Source organism: Lolium perenne, chromosome 2, assembly GCF_019359855.2.
Source record: "Lolium perenne isolate Kyuss_39 chromosome 2, Kyuss_2.0, whole genome shotgun sequence".
Taxonomy (NCBI): domain Eukaryota; kingdom Viridiplantae; phylum Streptophyta; class Magnoliopsida; order Poales; family Poaceae; genus Lolium; species Lolium perenne.
In genome coordinates this window covers 237,362,817-237,383,698 of record NC_067245.2, presented here as the reverse complement: position 1 = coordinate 237,383,698, position 20,882 = coordinate 237,362,817, and the positions used below count along the sequence as shown (strand labels likewise).

Here is a 20,882-nt window from a genome sequence, read left to right as displayed (position 1 = left end):
CACAGCTTCCCTTCTCTTCCCTTCTCCCCGCAAGGTTTTAGCTCCGCCTCCGCCGCCCGCCACCGCCACCGCCACCGCGTCAGAGAAGTGAAGCAGCCAAGAAGGGGCGAGAGAGCTTGAGAAGCCGGAGAGATGGGGAAGAAGCAGAAGAAGCCGGGGAAGGGCAAGGAGAAGACGGAGAGGAAGACGGCCAAGGGGGAGGAGAAGCGCGCCCGCCGCGAGGCCGGCAAGGTCGGCGAGGAGGACGACATCGACGCCATCCTCGTCAGTACTCTCTCCCCTCTCCGCCTCACCTCGCTCCAGCCCGTCTAGTTCGATCAGCTCGCCTTTCCAGTTCTTGCCTGCTTGCTGCGCTCCGTTCAGCTGCTGTTCTGAATCTGCTAACAGAGTCCGTTAATTGGAAATCTGGAGTGTTTACTTCAGCATATGCGTTTTGCTCACTTTATCCCGCTGCCACTACCTGATGGATTTCGCACCATTGTGTTCTTATTTTTACTACAGAAAAGCATACAGAAGGAGGAGGCAAAGAAGAAGGAGGTCCATGTGGATGACAACGTCCCTGCACCATCTCCCCGGTCCAATGGCTCGGTAAGGCCTTGCTGACCTTCGAATGGTGGTCACTGCTCGGTTTTCCATATGTGCTGGTTCTGTAGTTGAAACAAACTGGGTAACCTTAATTTTACATGCTTGTGAATCTTGTTTGGGTGCTTAGGTTATGTATGAGCTATGAGAATTTTACTGGAGTTATTTTTATTAAAAATGATTGGGGTGTTATTCGACTGAAAATGATGATCATTTGGTGATACTGATGCATGAATGAACCTACCATTTGCCCCAAGTACAAACTTGTTAGGTTTTTTCATTAGGGAATTAGCTATGCCCAAATAAAAGTTCTTTATTTATTGAGTGCTATTTGCATGTCTTTTATTTATTAAAGTATGATAATTAATTCGTGTTACTTATATTGTCTGTAAATGATAAACAGTAAACACCAGATACCTTTTCAGCTGTGCAAGTAAATTTTATGAAGATTTAGTTGCAAAATTTGACGTGATTCCTTATCGAATGCAGCTTACCATCAATCCGTTGAAAGATACAGAGTTGATCCTGTATGGGGGAGAGTTCTACAATGGTAGTAAGGTGGAGAACATATCTTCTGTGATTTTTACTGTTCATCCCACCTGATATGAAGATATGATTAATATATTCTGATGTTTTTCCTTGCTCTGTCATGAGGATTTTTGGTGTTCCTTCATACACTGTTGTATTTTCTGTCATTGCACTTTCACAGTAATGCAATGGTCGCTTAATCTCTTTCTTGGACTTTTTACTAGTTCCCACTTCAAGGTAAACAATTCCAGTAGTGCTGAATATTGGCTGTGTGTTTTCGCAGACCTTCGTTTATGGTGACCTTTATCGGTACGATGTGGAAAAAAATGAGTGGAAGTTGGTATCTAGTCCTAACAGTCCACCTCCACGAAGTGCTCACCAGACGGTTGCCTGGAAGAATAACGTATACATGTTTGGTAATATAACTTTACACTCATGAAGACATTATATAAGTAAAGTTGCTATTTCAGTCTACTGGATTCATTTTTTCTTTTGATGTTTCAGGTGGAGAATTTACTTCACCAAACCAAGAACGTTTTCATCATTACAAGGTAGAAAGCAAATAATGTTAGTGTAAATAAATTTTCTAATTACTATTTTGGGAATGCTTTCTTGGCATCAAGCGTTTAACATATCTGCAATGATAGACTGGCAATAGATTCAGACTTCAGAAAGGATTTACGTTTGTCTTGTTTTTCAAACTTGGACCAAGAGAAACGCTAATCCTATATGTGATATGTCTATTAAACTATAAGTTAAACATTTCTCTTTAACAGTCACCTGTTATTTGACTTGAAATTGCTAGACATATACTATTTTTTTCCTGGTTTCTTTCTTGCCTATTTATTTACGATCATAGGGTAAATATCTGTCTGTTAGTATGTACCCACTGTTAGTATGTATCTGAAATTCAGCAATCATGAATATGGTACATCTCTTATCCCTTGGCTGGTTTTCTACCGCAGGACTTTTGGACGCTGGATCTCAAAACAAATCAATGGGAACAAATTCTTGCTAAGGGATGCCCAAGTGCACGTTCAGGACACAGAATGGTTAGTGCAATTATGTCGGAACTACTTGTTAACTGTAATGGTCCCTTTTGCCTCAATGTTTTCTGCACTATGAGCACTAGGCTGCAAGCATAGTATTATTCCTGTAGCACTAGAAGTTGGAGGAAGAATGAGGTTGTGATGCAATCTCGTTTGGTGGATTGATCTTAGTAAATAAGTGAATTAGTATAATTGGCCCATATTATGAATTTTATTACTATCAATATTTTGTCCCTTTAGTCATTTGTAAGCTGGTCTGTGTTTCTTTCTGCAGGTCCTTTACAAGCACAAGATTGTGCTATTTGGCGGCTTTTATGACACCCTTAGGGAAGTGAGGTTAGTGCAGTTAACTTGTATGACCTGTGTTTAGCTTGTGGCCAAGTTACTTCAGTCATATTTAGTTATGGATAGTTACAACTTGCAGTCACTTGAGTAATAATATAGGCTGTATAATTCTTACAGTTGGTCATGCAGAAGTAAACACAGAAAAACTAGTGATGTGGAGTGTGTTGATAATTAATGACATTGTATGATATGGATTTGCTTCTTACAATTTGTCATCCACAAGTAAACACAGAAAGAACTAGTGATGTAGATTATGTTGAATAATTAATGACATTGTATGATATGGATTTGCTTGACCATATCCTTCTGCAGGTACTACAATGATCTGCATGTTTTTGATTTGGATAATTTCAAGGTGAGTAAGACCATGTTTTTCATTCAGCATTGTGTGTAACATAATGCATGTATTAGTAACACGTAAAGCTGTTACTGATAATGTTGGTATTTTAGTGGGAAGAAATTAAGCCTCGCCCTGGGTGCCTGTGGCCAAGCCCAAGAAGTGGCTTTCAACTTCTTGTTTACCAAGATCAGGCAAGCCTCTGTTCTTTTACGTAGGTAGTTAATGTGTTGATACTTTGCTCTGACCTGGACACTGCATGCTGCATGTGTTCAAAAAAATAATCAAAATCTTGCTCCGAGCAACCAGTTCTGGCATCTTTAATTTTTGTGTCAATAGACATTCTTTTTTGCGGGAAGTGTCAATAGACATTCAATAAGCATGGCATAAACCTGTTATGCTGTGTCCTTTATTGATTCAATATGTAAGTGTAATGGTTGTTTTTCTGTAGATATATATGTATGGTGGATATTTTAAAGAAGTTTCTTCTGACAAAAATGCATCAGAAAAAGGGACAGTCCATGCAGATATGTGGTCTCTTGATCCTCGTACTTGGGAGTGGAATAAGGTCAGTTCTTGCATTTCTCTTGAGTTCTGTACCCCATGTACATGACGTACTTAAGCCATCTTGAGTTCTTTTTTCTTCAAGATCTGCATATCACAGCTGAATGCTGAAATATTTACCTGTTTCCGACCTGAATTCTTGATAGGTTAAGAAGACTGGGATGCCACCTGGTCCCAGAGCCGGGTTTTCTATGTGTGTTCACAAGAAAAGGGCTGTCCTTTTCGGTGGCGTTGTAGATATGGAAGTTGAAGGTAACTTGAACTGAACTTTGCTCTATGCTTAACTACTTAGGTTCTTCTGCTTCATATTTGAAATATCAGGTGCGCTTGGTTCCCCTTTTTGGTGATTGAGATGGTCAAATCCACAAACCAAAAGAGCCACTTCAAGTTTTCAAGCTCAAGGGATATTTCCATGTTGTGAAGCCTTTGCTAATTTCTCTCCAAATTTCTGTGAATGTAGCTGATGTCCTTATGAGCATGTTCATGAACGAGCTGTACGGATTCCAGTTAGACAATCACCGTTGGTACGCTCCATTTTAGCATCATTTCTGCAACTTTGATATTTCCATTATTTTCGAGCAAATTAGGTTAGTTACAGAAAAACTCGACAAAGCAGGCACCAACATCCGGTGGCAATGTTAATAAGAACGACTAAGACAATAGTTGCTCTGTGGGATAAATTCAGATTAAGTTAGTTATAGCCCTGCTTATTTGTCTGTTCCTATTTTGGGTATAGAATGGAAGAATTCTTCTTACGGCATAATAAAATAAAGAAACCTTAGAATTCTGTGAGTATTATGTTTTCAAATTGGACACATCAGCTTGGTCCAACAAACTACTGCAGCTGCTACATCTAACAAAGCAACGGTGCACAGTCGACCACATCATACTTTTAGCTTTTGGCCAACTTTTCATATCATAAATTGAATATGTGAACTACTATTTTCTTGGACTGAACTTCCCCTTGTGATGTTCTTGCGGCCATAGTACTCTTGCCATCACTTTTAATTCACCAAGGATATGCTTTTCTTTTGAAGAATTATGCAGTGATTTTGGGTGTCAATGACAGTTTGACACTGGTTACATATTTACTCCCTGGCAGTTCACATATTCGTAGTTTAAATGTGAAAGTTTGTTGTTTCTAATTTATTTTTTGCATTTCCTTTGTATGTTGAACTGATTGTTGTCCTTGGATGTCTCAGGTATCCTTTAGAGCTCAGGAAAGACAAGCCTGCTAAGAATAAGGTGATTCCTCAAATTGGTGTAATACTGTGATCAGCCATGTCTCTATTTATCATTGATAATATTGTGATCAGCCATGTCTACTGTAGAATTTACTCTGCAGAAATGCCTTTAGTAAAATGTGAGATAGACAACTAATTTTGTGGTTAGAGTATAACTATTGTGTATACGCGCTCATATTTTGAATTTAAATATTCGATAAAATTCTGAATATTTGCTTAGCTAGTGCCACATTTAGCTGTCTTGAATGCTTTATTAGTATATGCTGATGGTTGTTTACTATGCATAGACAAAGGATACCAAAAGAAAAGAAACAGTGAATGATTCAGAAACCAATATTGGTAATGAGGATGATACTACCATGAACGACTCAGAAGAAGCTACTGATGGTCAATCTGAAGTCCATGGAGTTTCTAATCACTTGACCAAGAGTCTATCCTTGACTAAAGCTGGCTCAAGCGAAAATGCAGATGTCATCTCTGATTCAGCAGCAGAAGAAGCAGCCCCAGAGGTTATTTCCTAACTTATATGATTATTTGTAAACCATTTTAGATGTTTACATCTCACTGATACTTCTGTTGCTCATGATTTTTTGGCACTGACAGGCAATTAAACCCATTGGTCGTATCAATGCATCAATGGCTGTAGGGAAAGATATGCTATACTTATATGGAGGAATGATGGAAGTGAAAGATAGAGAAATTACTCTTGATGATTTATATTCACTTAACCTTAGTAAACTAGATGAGTGGAAGTGTATCATACCGGTCAGTTGCATATTGCCTTTCCCCTGATATCGTTCATTTTTTTGCGAGTATTCAACAAATTATCTGCTAGTCATTTTATAGTTCTTCCCAAAATAATTGGAACCCATCCTTGCTATCCATTTTTGTGTAGGCATCTGAATCTGAATGGTTAGAAATTTCTGATGATGAGGATGATGACGAGGATGAGGACGATGAAAATGATAGTGATGATGATGCTATGCAGACAGATGAAGAGGATGAAGAGGTATGCACTATGATTTAATGTTTCTATGCATATGTAGAGCAGTATTACTTGGTTTCTCCTGCTTCCTGCTAGCCATAGTGATGTTGTATAAAGTTTGGCTGAGTTAACGTGGACTGTGGCTGATTTATCTGATCTTAATCAGTTCTACATTTTCATGACATGTGGAAATTAACTTTTTTCAAGAATGTTTGGAAAACGGGGAAAATGATTTTAGTTTGATGTTCATCACAATTGTTGCCAGAAACCCAGATAACCTGCTCATTGCCATGCTCTTTCGTTTCAAGAACTTAAGTTGAGTATAGGAGTTAGGCTAAAATACAGCATAGTAGATGAGCCAGCCAGAAACCGGTACACTTTCCATTTGAGGAATAGTAACGAAAGCCTTAAGAGCATCATAGCATGACGTTTTTCCGATAGAGCTGATACTATAGTATTTTGTTGCTTTAATATTTAGTACTAGGAAGGCTCCTATGTTAGTTTATTGTTATATCTTGTCATTCATGAACGATATGCTATAGTCAAGTTAGGCATGTTTGCATGGGAGGTCAACTTGAGCTGCCAGCATAATTATTTTATTTTTACTGTAGCTTTTGGTTGGTACAGTCAGTAATGAAAATTTTAAGCCATCGATAACGTCAGAGAGCTCTGGTTTGTGATGAATTAACCTAGTTGGACATTAGAAAAGAAGTGGGGATGCTTTTGACTAATATGGTCAATCTCATGGCTGAGTTGAGATATATGCTGATGTTTATCCTTCTTTTCCTTAGCGACTATAGTTTTCAATCATTTGTGTGGTCATAAATTGGATTTCTCTGCATGCTTGTGTAGTCTGATGAAGAGGCTGAGAAGAATGTAGATATGTCGGGTGCAGTGTCTCTACTGAAGGGTGAACGTAAGAATCTGCGCAGGAAAGAGAAGCGTGCCCGGATAGAACAAATCAGGGTTATCCTCGGTCTTTCGGATTCTCAAAGGACCCCAACGGTAATGCTGTAATTTATTAGGATTGTTTTATCTTTTCTGTTCTTTGTGGATTCTCACAGGGCAACAAAGGTCATCCTTTGGATGTTAATTGTAGAGCAACATTTTTGCCAACTGTTTGTTACCTGCAGTCTGAAAGCCAAATTGTTTTTTTATATTAATTTTCATTTGTTTATTTTGAAGCCGGGAGAATCACTGAGAGATTTCTACAAGAGAACAAATATGTACTGGCAAATGGCTGCCTACGAGCACACTGAACACACTGGAAAGGTTACTTCGCGTTGCTTCTCTTTTATCCTGCTGTGGGTTGTATGTTGTACTTAATCTTGAACACCTGATGCCAGGAGCTTCGCAAGGATGGTTTTGATCTTGCCGAGACTCGATTCAAGGAACTGAAACCCATACTGGACGAGGTGATCTTTTTGTGCTGCAGCTAGTACCTTGCTTTTGAGGAAATTCAGAACATCTAGTCTAGAATAAAAATATTGGGTCCTTACATATCAACTCACTTGTGTGCCATTTCAGCTGGCTGTGCTGGAGGCTGAGCAGAAGGCAGAGGAAGAAGCCAGCGGGGCAACCAGTTCCAAGAAAGACATGAAGAAAGGCAAGCAGAAGAGTGCAGGAAGATGAGATAGTGTTGGTTCCCCAGGGAGCCCATAGCCAAGCAAGCATGTCCGTAGAACATATAATTTATGAACACATATTTTTCCAAGGTGTTTGGACTTGATGTATGTCAGACATGCCTTCGAAGAGTTTTTAATTTGTTTACATTTTTATTTACTTTTCATAGGAATTTGCTAGGTACATCACTATACATGCTATGCTACTGTAGCAGTTTCATCCTTTACAGAATTACAGCTGCACTGGTGTGGTGTAGACGTGTAGTGGTATCTTGTGGGCGAAATGATGAACGTGAGTGGTGTTGCAAGAGCTTTGTGATATAATTAATCTAAATAAGCTTTTGGCGATTATGTACGGTTTGGTTGGTACAGTAATAAGTACGGAGTACGCACCTACTTGGTTTGTCTGCGAGATGCGTAATCCTTCCATGCTGTTGCCATCACCGGGCTACCTGTAACACGAGCTTTGTTCGGCACAAAGAAGCTCAGCACACAAAGAGTGCTGCGTAATTCGTGTAGCACGAAGCAGCGGAGGGTTGTGCATTGTTTCTGCCTGCCATCCGTGAGACTTTGACTACCCAGTTTAATTGCTTCGGCTAGCATCGTCAACTTCCAACGCCTCACACGACACGCATGCGTGCTCGCTCAGCTCTGCCACTGGGACGACATTTGGAATCAATATTGGAATTCTGATCACTCAAAAAAATATTGGAATTCTTCGGTATCTCTGTTCCTTGCAGGATTTCTTGAATTTTCGTTCAAACTTTCCTCTAAATTCAGTTACACATTCAAGCAACATTGAAAGGGCAAACGTTCTAGGGTCGCACTCCGATTAAGGATGACAATGGGTAAAGTATGGATAGCGTAGAGCAATACTGCTACCTATAAAGTTAGTGGGTACAAAGTTCTATCCACACGGGATATAAAACTTGACTTTGCCCATTAGATACCCAAAAGGTAGATGAAATAGTACACACGTGTATTTACAAGATTAAATAGTACACACGCTATTTACAATTCTACATTCAGTGATAGCATATTTGACAAAAAAAATCATGTATCTCAACTCAATAACATGTAATTAAGTACATGCCAATTTTCAAAATGTAGAATCACAAACTCATACTCATAACTAATAGGTAAACAAGCATAGACGAGTCACATGATAAATTGATAATTGACGACAACTGATGATTGTTCCGTTGTATAGGCTGGAAAGGTCTACATGTTAATATGACAGTTAGGATATAAGAGCATCTCCAGTCGCGTGCCCCAAACAGCGATGGATCGAGTGTTTGGAGGACGTCTCTGCTTCGTGCCGCGTTTATAGCTTCCCAGCCTTGGCTCCCAAACGCGTCGCCTAAACATTAAAATAACTCTTTTCTTGTGTATTTTCATTTCAGTAGAGAGAATGAATTTGTAGGTAGAATCGAGATTTTCAAAATAGTGCAGCATATTAAAATAAATTAAACATAAAAACTGCGAAAAAATATGTTCAAACTAATTTTTAAACTATAAGCTACTTCTTCTTCGGTGGCCCTGCCTCGTCGACCTCATGGAGGCACTTCCTACTCGTCACCTCTTCCGAAGAGGTAGTGGTGTTCGACGCGTCCGAGGAGCTTGTGTCCCCTCCGGTGAGTAGTCCTTGGTGTATTCGTCGTCGTCGGTGCTCGACGGCTGCGCCTCCGCTTTCGCCTTCACCCGAGCCCTTGCCTCCTTTGCCACCGCCACCTCCTCAACCGCTTCCTCCGCCTCCAGCCACCTGGCATCTCCATCCTCTTCCTCTTCCTCCTCCTCCTCATGGTCGTCCTCGGCGATGGCCTCCCACTCCTCCTCCTAGTCGTCCGTCGGCAGGGAACTAGAGATGCTAGGCGTGGCAGTTCTTTCCCACCAATGGCGCCATGACGGCGGCTTCCCCTCGCTATCAGAGTCCGATGGCAAAGAGAGGTTGCTCATGGTCGGAGAGGAGAGGTTGCTCAGTCGTAGAGATGAAGGACGACGTCCAGTTGGAGATCAGAATGCGCAGACGTAGGGGTCTTATTGAGCGGGGATGAATGACGGTGCAGATATCAAAGAGGGTTGCGGTTTCTCTTCCGCGGAGTTCGCGCTCCATTCTGGTGGTTCGCGCGTCAATCGACGCAGTTGCCACTCGGCGGTTTCCCTTCCCGGCAACTGCATCGTCGATGCGCGCCAATAATAACTCCGTCGTGAGTTAGGCGACAGTTGAGCGTCGTTCGTGTGTCAATGACGCGTCAGGCCCACCACTCCCCGTCTCTCTTCTCGTTCTATCCGACGCGCCCGAACCGTCCCCTATCGAGCGAGGACAGAGACGCACTCGGGGTGCCTGACAGCGTGTTGGGCCGCATCGGACGAAAGGAGGTTTTGGAGCGCGTGACTGATTCGGAAAAAAAAAATGTACAACGCAACTAAAAAATCTTTAGGGGACGTGACTGGTGATGATGCTGTAAGTATATTTATGAGTGCAATGCTATACTCATGTTTCAGAGATTGCTCAAGTGTGAAATTTGCATCCTTATCTATGACTCGATCCCACCAAACTCCCCACCGTCCAGCCGGTCAGCCACTATCCTCTCCCCGGCCGGGACCTATATATACAGCCGCCGATCACAGCTTCCCACCACCCAACCGGCCGCGCGCGCTCGCTTCCTTCCCGTCGAATGGCCGGTGCAATAGCGCAGCAGCCCGCGTGGGCGCAGGCGCTCGCGGCGGCGGGCCTCCTCGTCGCAGCGCGCTCCGCGGCGCGCCTCGCGCTGTGGCTCTACGCGGCGTTCCTCCGCCCCGCGAAGCCGCTGCGCGCCCGCTACGGCGCCTGGGCCGTCGTCACGGGCGCCACGGACGGCATCGGCCGCGCGCTCGCCCTCGAGCTGGCCGCCGCGGGGCTCGGCGTCGTCCTCGTCGGCCGCAGCCCCGACAAGCTCGCCGCGGTCGCCGCGGAGGTCGGGGCCAGGCGCCCCGGCGCCCAGACGCGCACCTTCGTCATCGACTTCGCCGCTGACGGGTTCGCCGCGAACGTGGCCGCGCTCGCGGAGTCCATCCGGGGCCTCGACGTCGGCGTGCTCGTCAACAACGCCGGCCTCTGCTACCCGTACGCGCGCTACTTCCACGAGGTGGACGAGGCGCTGGCCAGGGATCTCGTACGCCTCAACGTCGAGGCCGTCACGCGGGTCACGCACGCCGTGCTGTCCGGCATGGTGCAGCGCAAGCGGGGCGCCGTCGTGAACATCGGCTCCGGCGCCGCCACGATCATGCCGTCTGCTCCGCTCTACACCGTCTACGCCGCCACCAAAGCGTGAGTACTCATCAGTTCCTTAGGTCGTTAACTTGCTAGCTAGAGATGTGAGCACGCGTGTCAGGACATCGTCACAGTTCAGCAGTGCAATTAAGCTTGGCCCTTGACTTTGTAGAGATATTTGTGGCAGCTACTCTTATGAGATGTGTGCTATTGCAATCAGCTAGGAGACAGATCAAATGGTCCTTCTTGTGTGTCAGTGGCCAACTAAAATTGGTCGATTTCAGCTTGATTACTCTTGATTATTTCATCGTATGCAACATATGCATCCGCTGTTGTTGTTGTTTCTAGTTACCTAGCAAATTTTTCTTAGTAGCATGATATTCCTTCTCTAACCCCCATAAGTTTTAAAATACCAATGTAATATATAGTACACTTGTTTATTTTGAAAAAAAAAGTAAAACAAAACAACTTATTCATAATAAAAAAGAGAGTTGTGTTTTCTATTTGGGGAAACTGGATGAAACCAATTGGCAAACACAACAATAAATATGACCTTGACATAATTCAGTGACCAATCTGATAAATTTTAGCTTAAATTAACAATTTGTTCGAGAGAAACTTGTTGATCTAGTTCCAAGTTCAAATTTATTCTTAAATTTCAAAATTGTGGAAAATCTGAAACATTTAATGTAAAGCAAGCATATTTTTGATATTATTCTGCCAAAATTTCAGTTCACGCTGACATACGGTTTGTGAAAAACATGGACCTTTTGTTTCAAGGAGGAGGAGGGAGAAATATGTAACGTGGTAAATGAGTGTGTGAGAGAGAAAGAGTACCATGATTCATGAATAGTTGCGAGCTCGGGGTGTAATTTGAACAAGGTCGGAATTTGGGGTTAGGATAAGTTCATGCGAGGATAAAATGGACTTCACTCTTGTATAAAAGGACACTCATTGGTTTCAAATGGCCAATTATAGGCTATAAACCAAAGCCAAACTGAAAAGATGACGTCATATAGTTTAATTCACTTTTCTGAGAACTAGTTCTGAGACTACTCTTTTCTTCATTTTCTCAGGTATGTCGATCAATTCTCGAAAAGCCTTCATGTCGAGTACAAGAACAAAGGCATAGATGTGCAATGTCAGGTATTAGCAAATCATTCTTGATGATTTATAGGTTCCGCTTTTCTTTCACTTTCCCTATTTCTTTATGTTTGTGTTTGTATATAACCTAGTTAAGCAAAAAAAAATGGTTGTCTGCCAGTTTTTCTAATTAACAGATTTCGTATTCACTGCATCTAATTTTTCCTACTCTAGCATAGTCTTAAGATATTTCTCGTTTTCACTCTGCCAATTAATGCATGCATCTCACCAAGATCTCACTTATAGTTTACTTTATAATTTATAATTTGAAAATTTAAACTAAATATCGCAAATAAACTACAAGTGGGACTGGGACTTTGGTGGGATCTTACTTGCATGTATAATTCGAGGCCCCGCCAGTCAGTTACAGTATCTGTATACTTGTAGCTAGGGGGTAGGGGGGGGGGGGGGGGGGGGGGGGTCGATCTCGTAGACTAGATATATTGACATTAACGGGCACTTTCTGAATCTGTTCGGTGGCTGATTCATGACCTGTGGAAACAGCGAGTGCACTCAATTAGTGTGCAAGTTCACTTACCTTGTTTTAGGGGAAGGCATTTAATATCAGTTTCGTTCTGTTTCTCTGAACATTCTGACTATAATCCTCTGAAAGTTTGAAATGTTCCCCTTCGCTGTGACATCCACTAAAAATGCTCTCTGGTTAATTTCCCCAGGCGCCGATGTACGTGGCGACAAAGATGGCCTCGATCAGGAAGGCGTCCCTGTTCGCGCCATCCCCGGAGACATATGCCCGCGCCGCCGTGCGCTACATCGGGTACGAGCCGCGGTGCACGCCACACTGGGCGCACGCCCTCCTTTGGTTCCTCTTCTCCGTCGTCCCCGAGCCGCTGGTCGACAGGTACCTTCTTGGCACGACCCTCAGCATCCGTGACAGAGGGCATGCTAAGGAGGCCAGGAGGAAAGTGTTGTGACACGTGCACTCTCTCAAAAGATTCAGATAATATAGTAGTACTCCCGTTGTTTCATATTAGTTGCCTTTGATTTGGATATATATATCTACACTCATTTTGTGTATATACATCCAAATCTGCGATATCAGTATGTAACAAAGAAAGTACACATGCTACCAATTGTAGTAAGTAACAAGATTAATGGTTTAGTAGTTATTCACGTAATCGTGTTGTTCACCGTCCAAGCTAATAAAAAGGCAGTCCTTCGTTCTCTCCTTGGCTTGATTTAGTTTGGTCACATCATGTTGATGAAAGAATCACTCCATGACCATGTAGCTTGAACCCTACTTTTTTATGTCCCGTTCATTTGTAGATTTTAGTACACATTTAGATGTGTTTTGGTGTTGCCATTTTGTCACCATGTTTCAAATCTTATTTCTTTTCTGGGGAGACATTGATCAGAACTGGTGGTTATAGCAGGTGATGGGTGGTCGCGTTTCAGATCTCCTTTTTTTCGAGTTATTTGATGGGGACTGCTAGTTAAAGGAGGTGGCTGTCTGTGTTTCAAATGGCCCTCATGCCCTGCTTAATGTAGACATTTTGATCAGAACTGGTAAGGAGAGGAGGTGGTGTTCGTGTTTTGAACCCCTATTTTTTCATGGAATCCCCTATTTCTTAGGGTTCCAGTGGATTCTATCATGGTCACTAGCACATGGTGAATGTTGAGAACGCTAATGATATTTTTTTTTTTGCTTTTTTAACTGGTTCACAATATGAATATCACGACTTGTAGGCTACAATGCAATGGTTTATGTTACTATTCTTTTTCTATTTTTTACATGGTAGTTTTGAGATTACTGGCTTTGTTTAAATATTTATTCAAAGTTGTAGCTAAGTTTTTTGGTCTTTGTAGTTTGTATGTACAAGTTAGTATGGTTTCCCATTTTTGAGGGTAGTAATTGCAGAGGAATTAAATTTATTAATAAGCATGTTTTACCTTTTTCAGTTCATCCAAATTGCGTCCATGTTCAAACCTACGTAGTTACTGTAGCATGCATGTTTGAAATATTCAATCATACAGTGATACATGGAAGCTTCTCTGAGAGTAGGAAGTGACAAACCAAAAAAAGAAAAGAAATGGGTGGTCGGTGCATTTCATTTACCGTTCATCAATTGCTCTGAATTTCATAACTGCTTATGTGTATCCATTTTTTTAAAACTTCGACCTTAGTGATTTTATTACCATAGCTGAAACAAATTCTAGATGAACAACCTCATCTAGAAAACCAGGGCAAACATCGAAGCTGCTCAAGAGAGCAGTGATGTCTACGCACGCTTCTATTCTTGTAGACAGTGTTGGGCCTCCAAGAGCAGAGGTTTGTAGAACAGCAGCAAGTTTCCCTTAAGTGGATCACCCAAGGTTTATCGAACTCAGGGAGGTAGAGGACAAAGATATCCCTCTCAAGCAACCCTGCAATTACGATACAAGAAGTCTCTTGTGTCCCCAACACACCTAATACACTTGTCAGATGTATAGGTGCACTAGTTCGGCGAAGAGATAGTAAGATGCAAGTGATATGGATGAATATGAGTGGTAATAGCAATCTGAAATAAAGGTGGCAGCGAGTAAACATGCAACAGAACAGTAAATAAACGGAATTTCAGTGCTTGGAAACAAGGCATAGGGATCATACTTTCACTAGTGGACACTCTCAACATTGATCACATAACTGAATAAACAAATACTACTTTCTCTACACTCTCTTGTTGGATGACAAACACCATTCATTGCGTAGGGCTACAAGAGCTCCCTCAAGCCGGAGTTAACAAGCTCCACAACATTCGGTGTTCATATTTAAGTAACCTCTAGAGCATAATAGACCGTTGCAATTTAGACCGAGTACTAACATAGCATACACACTGTCACCTTTAAGCTATGAAAGGGGGAATAGATCACATTAATACTATCATAGTAATAGTTAACTCCATAATCTACAAGAGATTACAATCATAACCTACGCCAAGTACTACATGATGCACACACTGTCACCATTACATCATGAAGGAGGAATAGAATACTTTAATAACATCACTAGAGTAGCACATAGATGATATTCAACTAGATCACAAAGCTCATGATCACATAAAGATCACATGGGAGAGAGAGATGAACCACATAGCTACCGGTATAGCCCTTAGCCTCGATGGAGAACTACTCCCTCCCCATCATGGGAGACAGCAGCGTTGATGAAGATGGCGGTGGTGTCGATGGAGATGCCTTCCGGGGGCAATTCCCCGTCCCGGCGGTGTGCCGGAACAGAGACTTCTGTCCCCCGAATCTTGGCTTCGCGATGGCGACGGCTCTGGAACTTTTCTCGTATCGTGGCTTATCGGTTTCGAAGTTTTAGGTCACGACGACTTATATAGGCGAAGAAACGGAGTCGGAAGGGGTCTGGGGGTCCCACACACCAGGGGGGCGCCCCCCCCTCTGGCCGCGCCGCCATACTGTGTGGGGGCCCTGGGCCTCCCCTCTGGTCCCTCTCCGGTGTTCTGGAAGCTTCGTGGAAATATAAGATCGTGGGCCTTGATTTCGTCCAATTCCGAGAATATTTCTTGTGTAAGATTTCTGAAATCAAAAACAGCAGAAAACAGGAACTGGCACTTCGGCATCTCGTCAATAGGTTAGTTCCAGAAAACGCATAAAAATGATGTAAAGTGTGTATAAAACATATGTGTATCATCATAAAAGTAGCATGGAACATAAGAAATTATAGATACGTTGGAGATGTATCAGCATCCCCAAGCTTAGTTCCTACTCGCCCTCGAGTAGGTAAACGATAACAAAGATAATTTCTTAAGTGACATGCTATCATAATCTTGATCATACTATTGTAAAGCATATGAGATGAATGAAGTGATTCAAAGCAATGGTAAAGATAATGACTAAACAACTGAATCATATAGCAAAGACTTTTCATGAATAGTACTTTCAAGACAAGCATCAATAAGTCTTGCATAAGAGTTAACTCATAAAGCAATAAATTTTTAGTAGAAAGATTTGAAGCAACACAAAGGAAGATATAAGTTTCAGCGGTTGCTTTCAACTTCAACATGTATATCTTATGGATGATTGCAACATAAAGCAATATAACAAGTGCAATAGGTAAACATGTAAGAATCAATGCACACAGTTGACACAAGTGTTTGCTTCTAAGATAGAAAGAAGTAGGTAAACTGACTCAACATAAAGTAAAAGAATGGCCCTTCGCAGAGGGAAGCATGGATTACTATTTTTGTGCTAGAGCTTTTCATTTTGAAAACATAGAAACAATTTTGTCAACGGTAGTAATAATTAATATGTGTTATGTATAAGACATCCTATAAGTTGCAAGCCTCATGCATAGAATACTAATAGTGCTCGCACCTTGTCCTAATTAGCTTGGATTAACACGGATTATCATTGCATAGCATATGTTTCAACCAAGTGTCACAAAGGGGTACCTCTATGCCGCCTGTACAAAGGTCTAAGGAGAAAGTTCGCATTGGATTTCTCGCTTTTGATTATTCTCAACTTAGACATCCATACCGGGACAACATAGACAACAGATAATGGACTCCTCTTTTAATGCTTAAGCATTCAACAACAGATAATATTCTCATAAGAGATTGAGGATTAGTGTCCAAACTGAAACTTCCACCATGATTCATGGCTTTAGTTAGCGGCCCAATGTTCTTCTCTAACAATATGCATACTCAAACCATTTGATCATGAAAATCGCCCTTACTTCAGACAAGACGAACATGCATAGCAACTCACATGATATTCAACAAAGGTGTAAAAGTTGATGGCGTCCCCAGAAACATGGTTACCGCTCAACAAGCAACTTATAAGAAATAAGATACATAGCAACATATTCAATATCACAATAGTTTTAAGGCTATTTTCCCATGAGCTATATATTGCAAAGACAAAGGATAGAATTTTAAAGGTAGCACTCAAGTAATGTACTTTGGAATGGCAGAAAATACCATGTAGTAGGTAGGTATGGTGGACACAAATGGCATAGTTTTTTGCTCAAGGATTTGGATGCACGAGAAGTAATCCCTCTCAATACATGGCTTAGGCTAGCAAGGTTGTTTGAAGCAAACTTAAGTATGAACCGGTACAGCAAAACTTACATAAGAACATATTGCAAGCATTATAAGACTCTACACTGTCTTCCTTGTTGTTCAAACACCTTAACCAGAAAATATCTAGACTCAGAGAGACCAATCATGCAAACCAAATTTTAACAAGCTCTATGTAGTTCTTCATTAATAGGTCCAAAGTACATGATGCAAGAGCTTAAACATGATCTATATGAGCACAACAATTGCCAAGTATCAAATTATTCAAGACATTATACCAATTACCACATGAAGCATTTCTGTTTCCAACTATAACAATGAACGAAGCGGTTTTCAACTCCGCCATGAACATTAAAAGTAAAAGCGAAGAACACTAGTGTTCATATGAAAAAACGGAGCGTGTCTCTCTCCCACACAAGCATGAATTTATTGAGAGAATGAAGATAGCAAAATGAAAATGAAAGCACACAGATGCTCCAAGTAAAGTACATAAGATGTGAGTGAATAAAAATATAGTTTCACTAGAGATGACCTGATAAGTTGTTGATGAAGAAGGGGATGCCTTGGGCATCCCCAAGCTTAGATGCTTGAGTCTTCTTGAAATATGCAGGGATGAACCACGGGGGCATCCCCAAGCTTAGACTTTTCACTCTTCTTGATCATAGTATATCATCCTCCTCTCTTGACCCTTGAAAACTTCCTCCACACCAAACTTAAAACAAACTCATTAGAGGGTTAGTGCATAATCAAAAATTCATATGTTCAGAGATAACACAATCATTCTTAACACTTCTGGACATTGCCCAAAGCTACTGGAAGTTAATGGAACAAAGAAATCCATTCAACATAGCAAAAAAGGCAATGCAAAATAAAAGGCAGAATCTGTCAAAACAGAACAGTCCGTAAAGACAAATTTTTCTGGGGCACTTAACTTGCTCAGATGAAAAAGCTCAAATTGAGTGAAAGTTGCATACATATATGAGGATCACGCACGTAAATTGGCAGATTTTTCTGAGTTACCTACAGAGAATTCTACTCAAATTCGTGACAGCAAGAAATATGTTTCTGCGCAACAATCCAAATCTAGTATCAACCCTACTATCAAAGACTTTACTTGGCACAACAATGCAATAAAATAAAGGTAAGAGAGGTTTCTACAGTAGTAACAACTTCCAAGACACAACAAAACAGTAGCAAAATAAAAACATGGGTTATCTCCCAAGAAGTGCTTTCTTTATAGCCATTAAGATGGGCTCAGTAATTTTAATGATGCTCGCGCAAGAAATAAGAGTTGAAGTAAAAGAGAGCATCAAGAAGCAAATTCAAAACACATTTAAGTCTAACCCACTTCCTATGAAAAGGAATCTTGTACACAAATAAATTCATGAAGAACAAAGTGACAAGCATAGGAAGATAAAACAAGAGTAACTTCAAGATTCTCAACATAAAGAGAGGAAACTTAATATTATTAAGATGCATATAACCATGTTTCCCTCTCTCATAATAACTTTCAGTATCATCATGAACAAACTCGCAATATAAGTATCACATAAAGCATTCTTATTCACATGCATAAAAGTATCATTACTCTCCACATAAGCATAATCAATTTTATTAGTAATAGTGGGAGTAAAACTACCATAACCATCATTGTAATCATCATAAATTGCAGGCATGGTATAATCATAATAACCTTTATCCTCCATAGTGGGTGGCACCAAAATACCACTATCATTATAATCATCATAAATAGGAGGTAAAGTATCATCAAAGAAAATTTTCTCCTCAAAACTTGGGGGACTAAAAATATCATGCTCATCAAAACCAGCTTCCCCAAGCTTAGAATTTTCCATGGCATTAGCAACAATGGTGTTCAAAGCATTCATACTAATAACATTCCCATTAGCATGCATATAAAGTTCCATGGGTTTTTTATTTCTCTCTTCAAACACATCATGTCCTAATTCAAGATAAAGTTCATAAAGATCTCTCATTTTGTTGTTGTTTTCCATTAAGCCTAACTAGTGAAAACAATAAACAAAAAGATATAATTGCAGGATCTAAAGGAAATATCTTCGATCACTCACACACCGGCAATAGTGCTAGGAAATAGCTTAGTAGTCGGAGGATGTGAATACCTTTTACCTTACCTCCCCGGCAACGGCGCCAGAAAATAGCTTGTTGTCGTGGGAGGCAATTCTCTGTGGTGTAACTTTTCTTCAGATCCCCGGCAACGGCGCCAGAAAATAGCTTGATGTCTACGCACGCTTCTATTCTTGTAGACAGTGTTGGGCCTCCAAGAGCAGAGGTTTGTAGAACAGCAGCAAGTTTCCCTTAAGTGGATCACCCAAGGTTTATCGAACTCAGGGAGGTAGAGGACAAAGATATCCCTCTCAAGCAACCCTGCAATTATGATACAAGAAGTCTCTTGTGTCCCCAACACACCTAATACACTTGTCAGATGTATAGGTGCACTAGTTCGGCGAAGAGATAGTAAGATGCAAGTGATATGGATGAATATGAGTGGTAATAGCAATCTGAAATAAAGATGGCAGCGAGTAAACATGCAACAGAACAGTAAATAAACGGAGTTTCAGTGCTTGGAAACAAGGCCTAGGGATCATACTTTCACTAGTGGACACTCTCAACATTGATCACATAACTGATTAAACAAATATTACTTTCTCTACACTCTCTTGTTGGATGACAAACACCATTCATTGCGTAGGGCTACAAGAGCTCCCTCAAGCCGGAGTTAACAAGCTCCACAACATTCGGTGTTCATATTTAAGTAACCTCTAGAGCATAATAGACCGTTGAAATTTAGACCGAGTACTAACATAGCATACACACTGTCACCTTTAAGCTATGAAAGGGGGAATAGATCACATTAATACTATCATAGTAATAGTTAACTCCATAATCTACAAGAGATTACAATCATAACCTACGCCAAGTACTACATGATGCACACACTGTCACCATTACATCATGAAGGAGGAATAGAATACTTTAATAACATCACTAGAGTAGCACATAGATGATATTCAACTAGATCACAAAGCTCATGATCACATAAAGATCACATGGGAGAGAGAGATGAACCACATAGCTACCGGTACAGCCCTTAGCCTCGATGGAGAACTACTCCCTCCCCATCATGGGAGACAGCAGCGTTGATGAAGATGGCGGTGGTGTCGATGGAGATGCCTTCCGGGGGCAATTCCCCGTCCCGGCGGTGTGCCGGAACAGAGACTTCTGTCCCCCGAATCTTGGCTTCGCGATGGCGACGGCTCTGGAACTTTTCTCGTATCGTGGCTTATCGGTTTCGAAGTTTTAGGTCACGACGACTTATATAGGCGAAGAAACGGAGTCGGAAGGGGTCTGGGGGTCCCACACACCAGGGGGGCGCCCCCCCCTCTGGCCGCGCCGCCATACTGTGTGGGGGCCCTGGGCCTCCCCTCTGGTCCCTCTCCGGTGTTCTGGAAGCTTCGTGGAAATATAAGATCGTGGGCCTTGATTTCGTCCAATTCCGAGAATATTTCCTGTGTAAGATTTCAGAAACCAAAAACAGCAGAAAACAGGAACTGGCACTTCGACATCTCGTCAATAGGTTAGTTCCGGAAAACGCATAAAAACGATGTAAAGTGTGTATAAAACATATGTGTATCATCATAAAAGTAGCATGGAACATAAGAAATTATAGATACGTTGGAGACGTATCAAGCAGCTTGACTAAAAGAATGTCGTGCACATATGTGTGCTACCTTATTAGCTTCTCTGTGTACAGAAACTAAATTAAAACCCTGGAAAAATGTACTATTCCTCTCCATCTCAGTGAGAATATGAACTCCCGCAAATCTAATGTTGGATTTAGAGTTCCAAGCCAACACTATCTCCTGGCATTCTGTCTCCACACACACTTTAACAATGTTCTTCTCTCTTGCTCGCTGAATAGCATCGCGACATACTAGTTGAAAGATCGAGATGTCGCCTAGAGGGGTGATACGTCTCCGACGTATCGATAATTTCTTATGTTCCATGCCACATTATTGATGATATCTACATGTTTTATACACATTATATGTCATATTTATGCATTTTCCGGCACTAACCTATTAACGAGATGCCGAAGAGCCAGTTGCTGTTTTCTGCTGTTTTTGGTTTCAGAAATCCTACAAAGGAAATATT

At 41.4% G+C, this 20,882-nt stretch overlaps 2 protein-coding genes across 2 annotated transcripts; both read left to right on the top strand.

Moving 5' to 3' along the window:
* Positions 1-13: 13 nt before the first annotated feature.
* Positions 14-7,607, top strand: LOC127335311 (uncharacterized). Its single transcript, XM_051361931.2, has 20 exons — positions 14-264; positions 502-588; positions 1,072-1,140; positions 1,394-1,526; positions 1,615-1,661; positions 2,076-2,162; positions 2,434-2,495; positions 2,817-2,859; positions 2,955-3,035; positions 3,293-3,409; positions 3,552-3,657; positions 3,866-3,929; positions 4,608-4,650; positions 4,937-5,158; positions 5,253-5,414; positions 5,545-5,658; positions 6,487-6,639; positions 6,820-6,906; positions 6,981-7,049; positions 7,162-7,607. Exons 1-20 carry the CDS (start codon positions 133-135, stop codon positions 7,264-7,266), a joined length of 1,983 nt encoding a protein of 660 aa, XP_051217891.1. The 5' UTR covers positions 14-132; the 3' UTR covers positions 7,267-7,607.
* Positions 7,608-9,834: 2,227 nt separating this feature from the next.
* On the top strand, positions 9,835-12,834 carry LOC127330524 (very-long-chain 3-oxoacyl-CoA reductase 1-like). The gene is made up of 3 exons (XM_051356711.2): positions 9,835-10,566; positions 11,586-11,655; positions 12,327-12,834. The coding sequence occupies exons 1-3, from the start codon at positions 9,935-9,937 to the stop codon at positions 12,582-12,584; spliced, it is 960 nt and encodes a 319-aa protein (XP_051212671.1). The 5' UTR covers positions 9,835-9,934; the 3' UTR covers positions 12,585-12,834.
* The last annotated feature ends 8,048 nt before the right edge of the window (positions 12,835-20,882 follow it).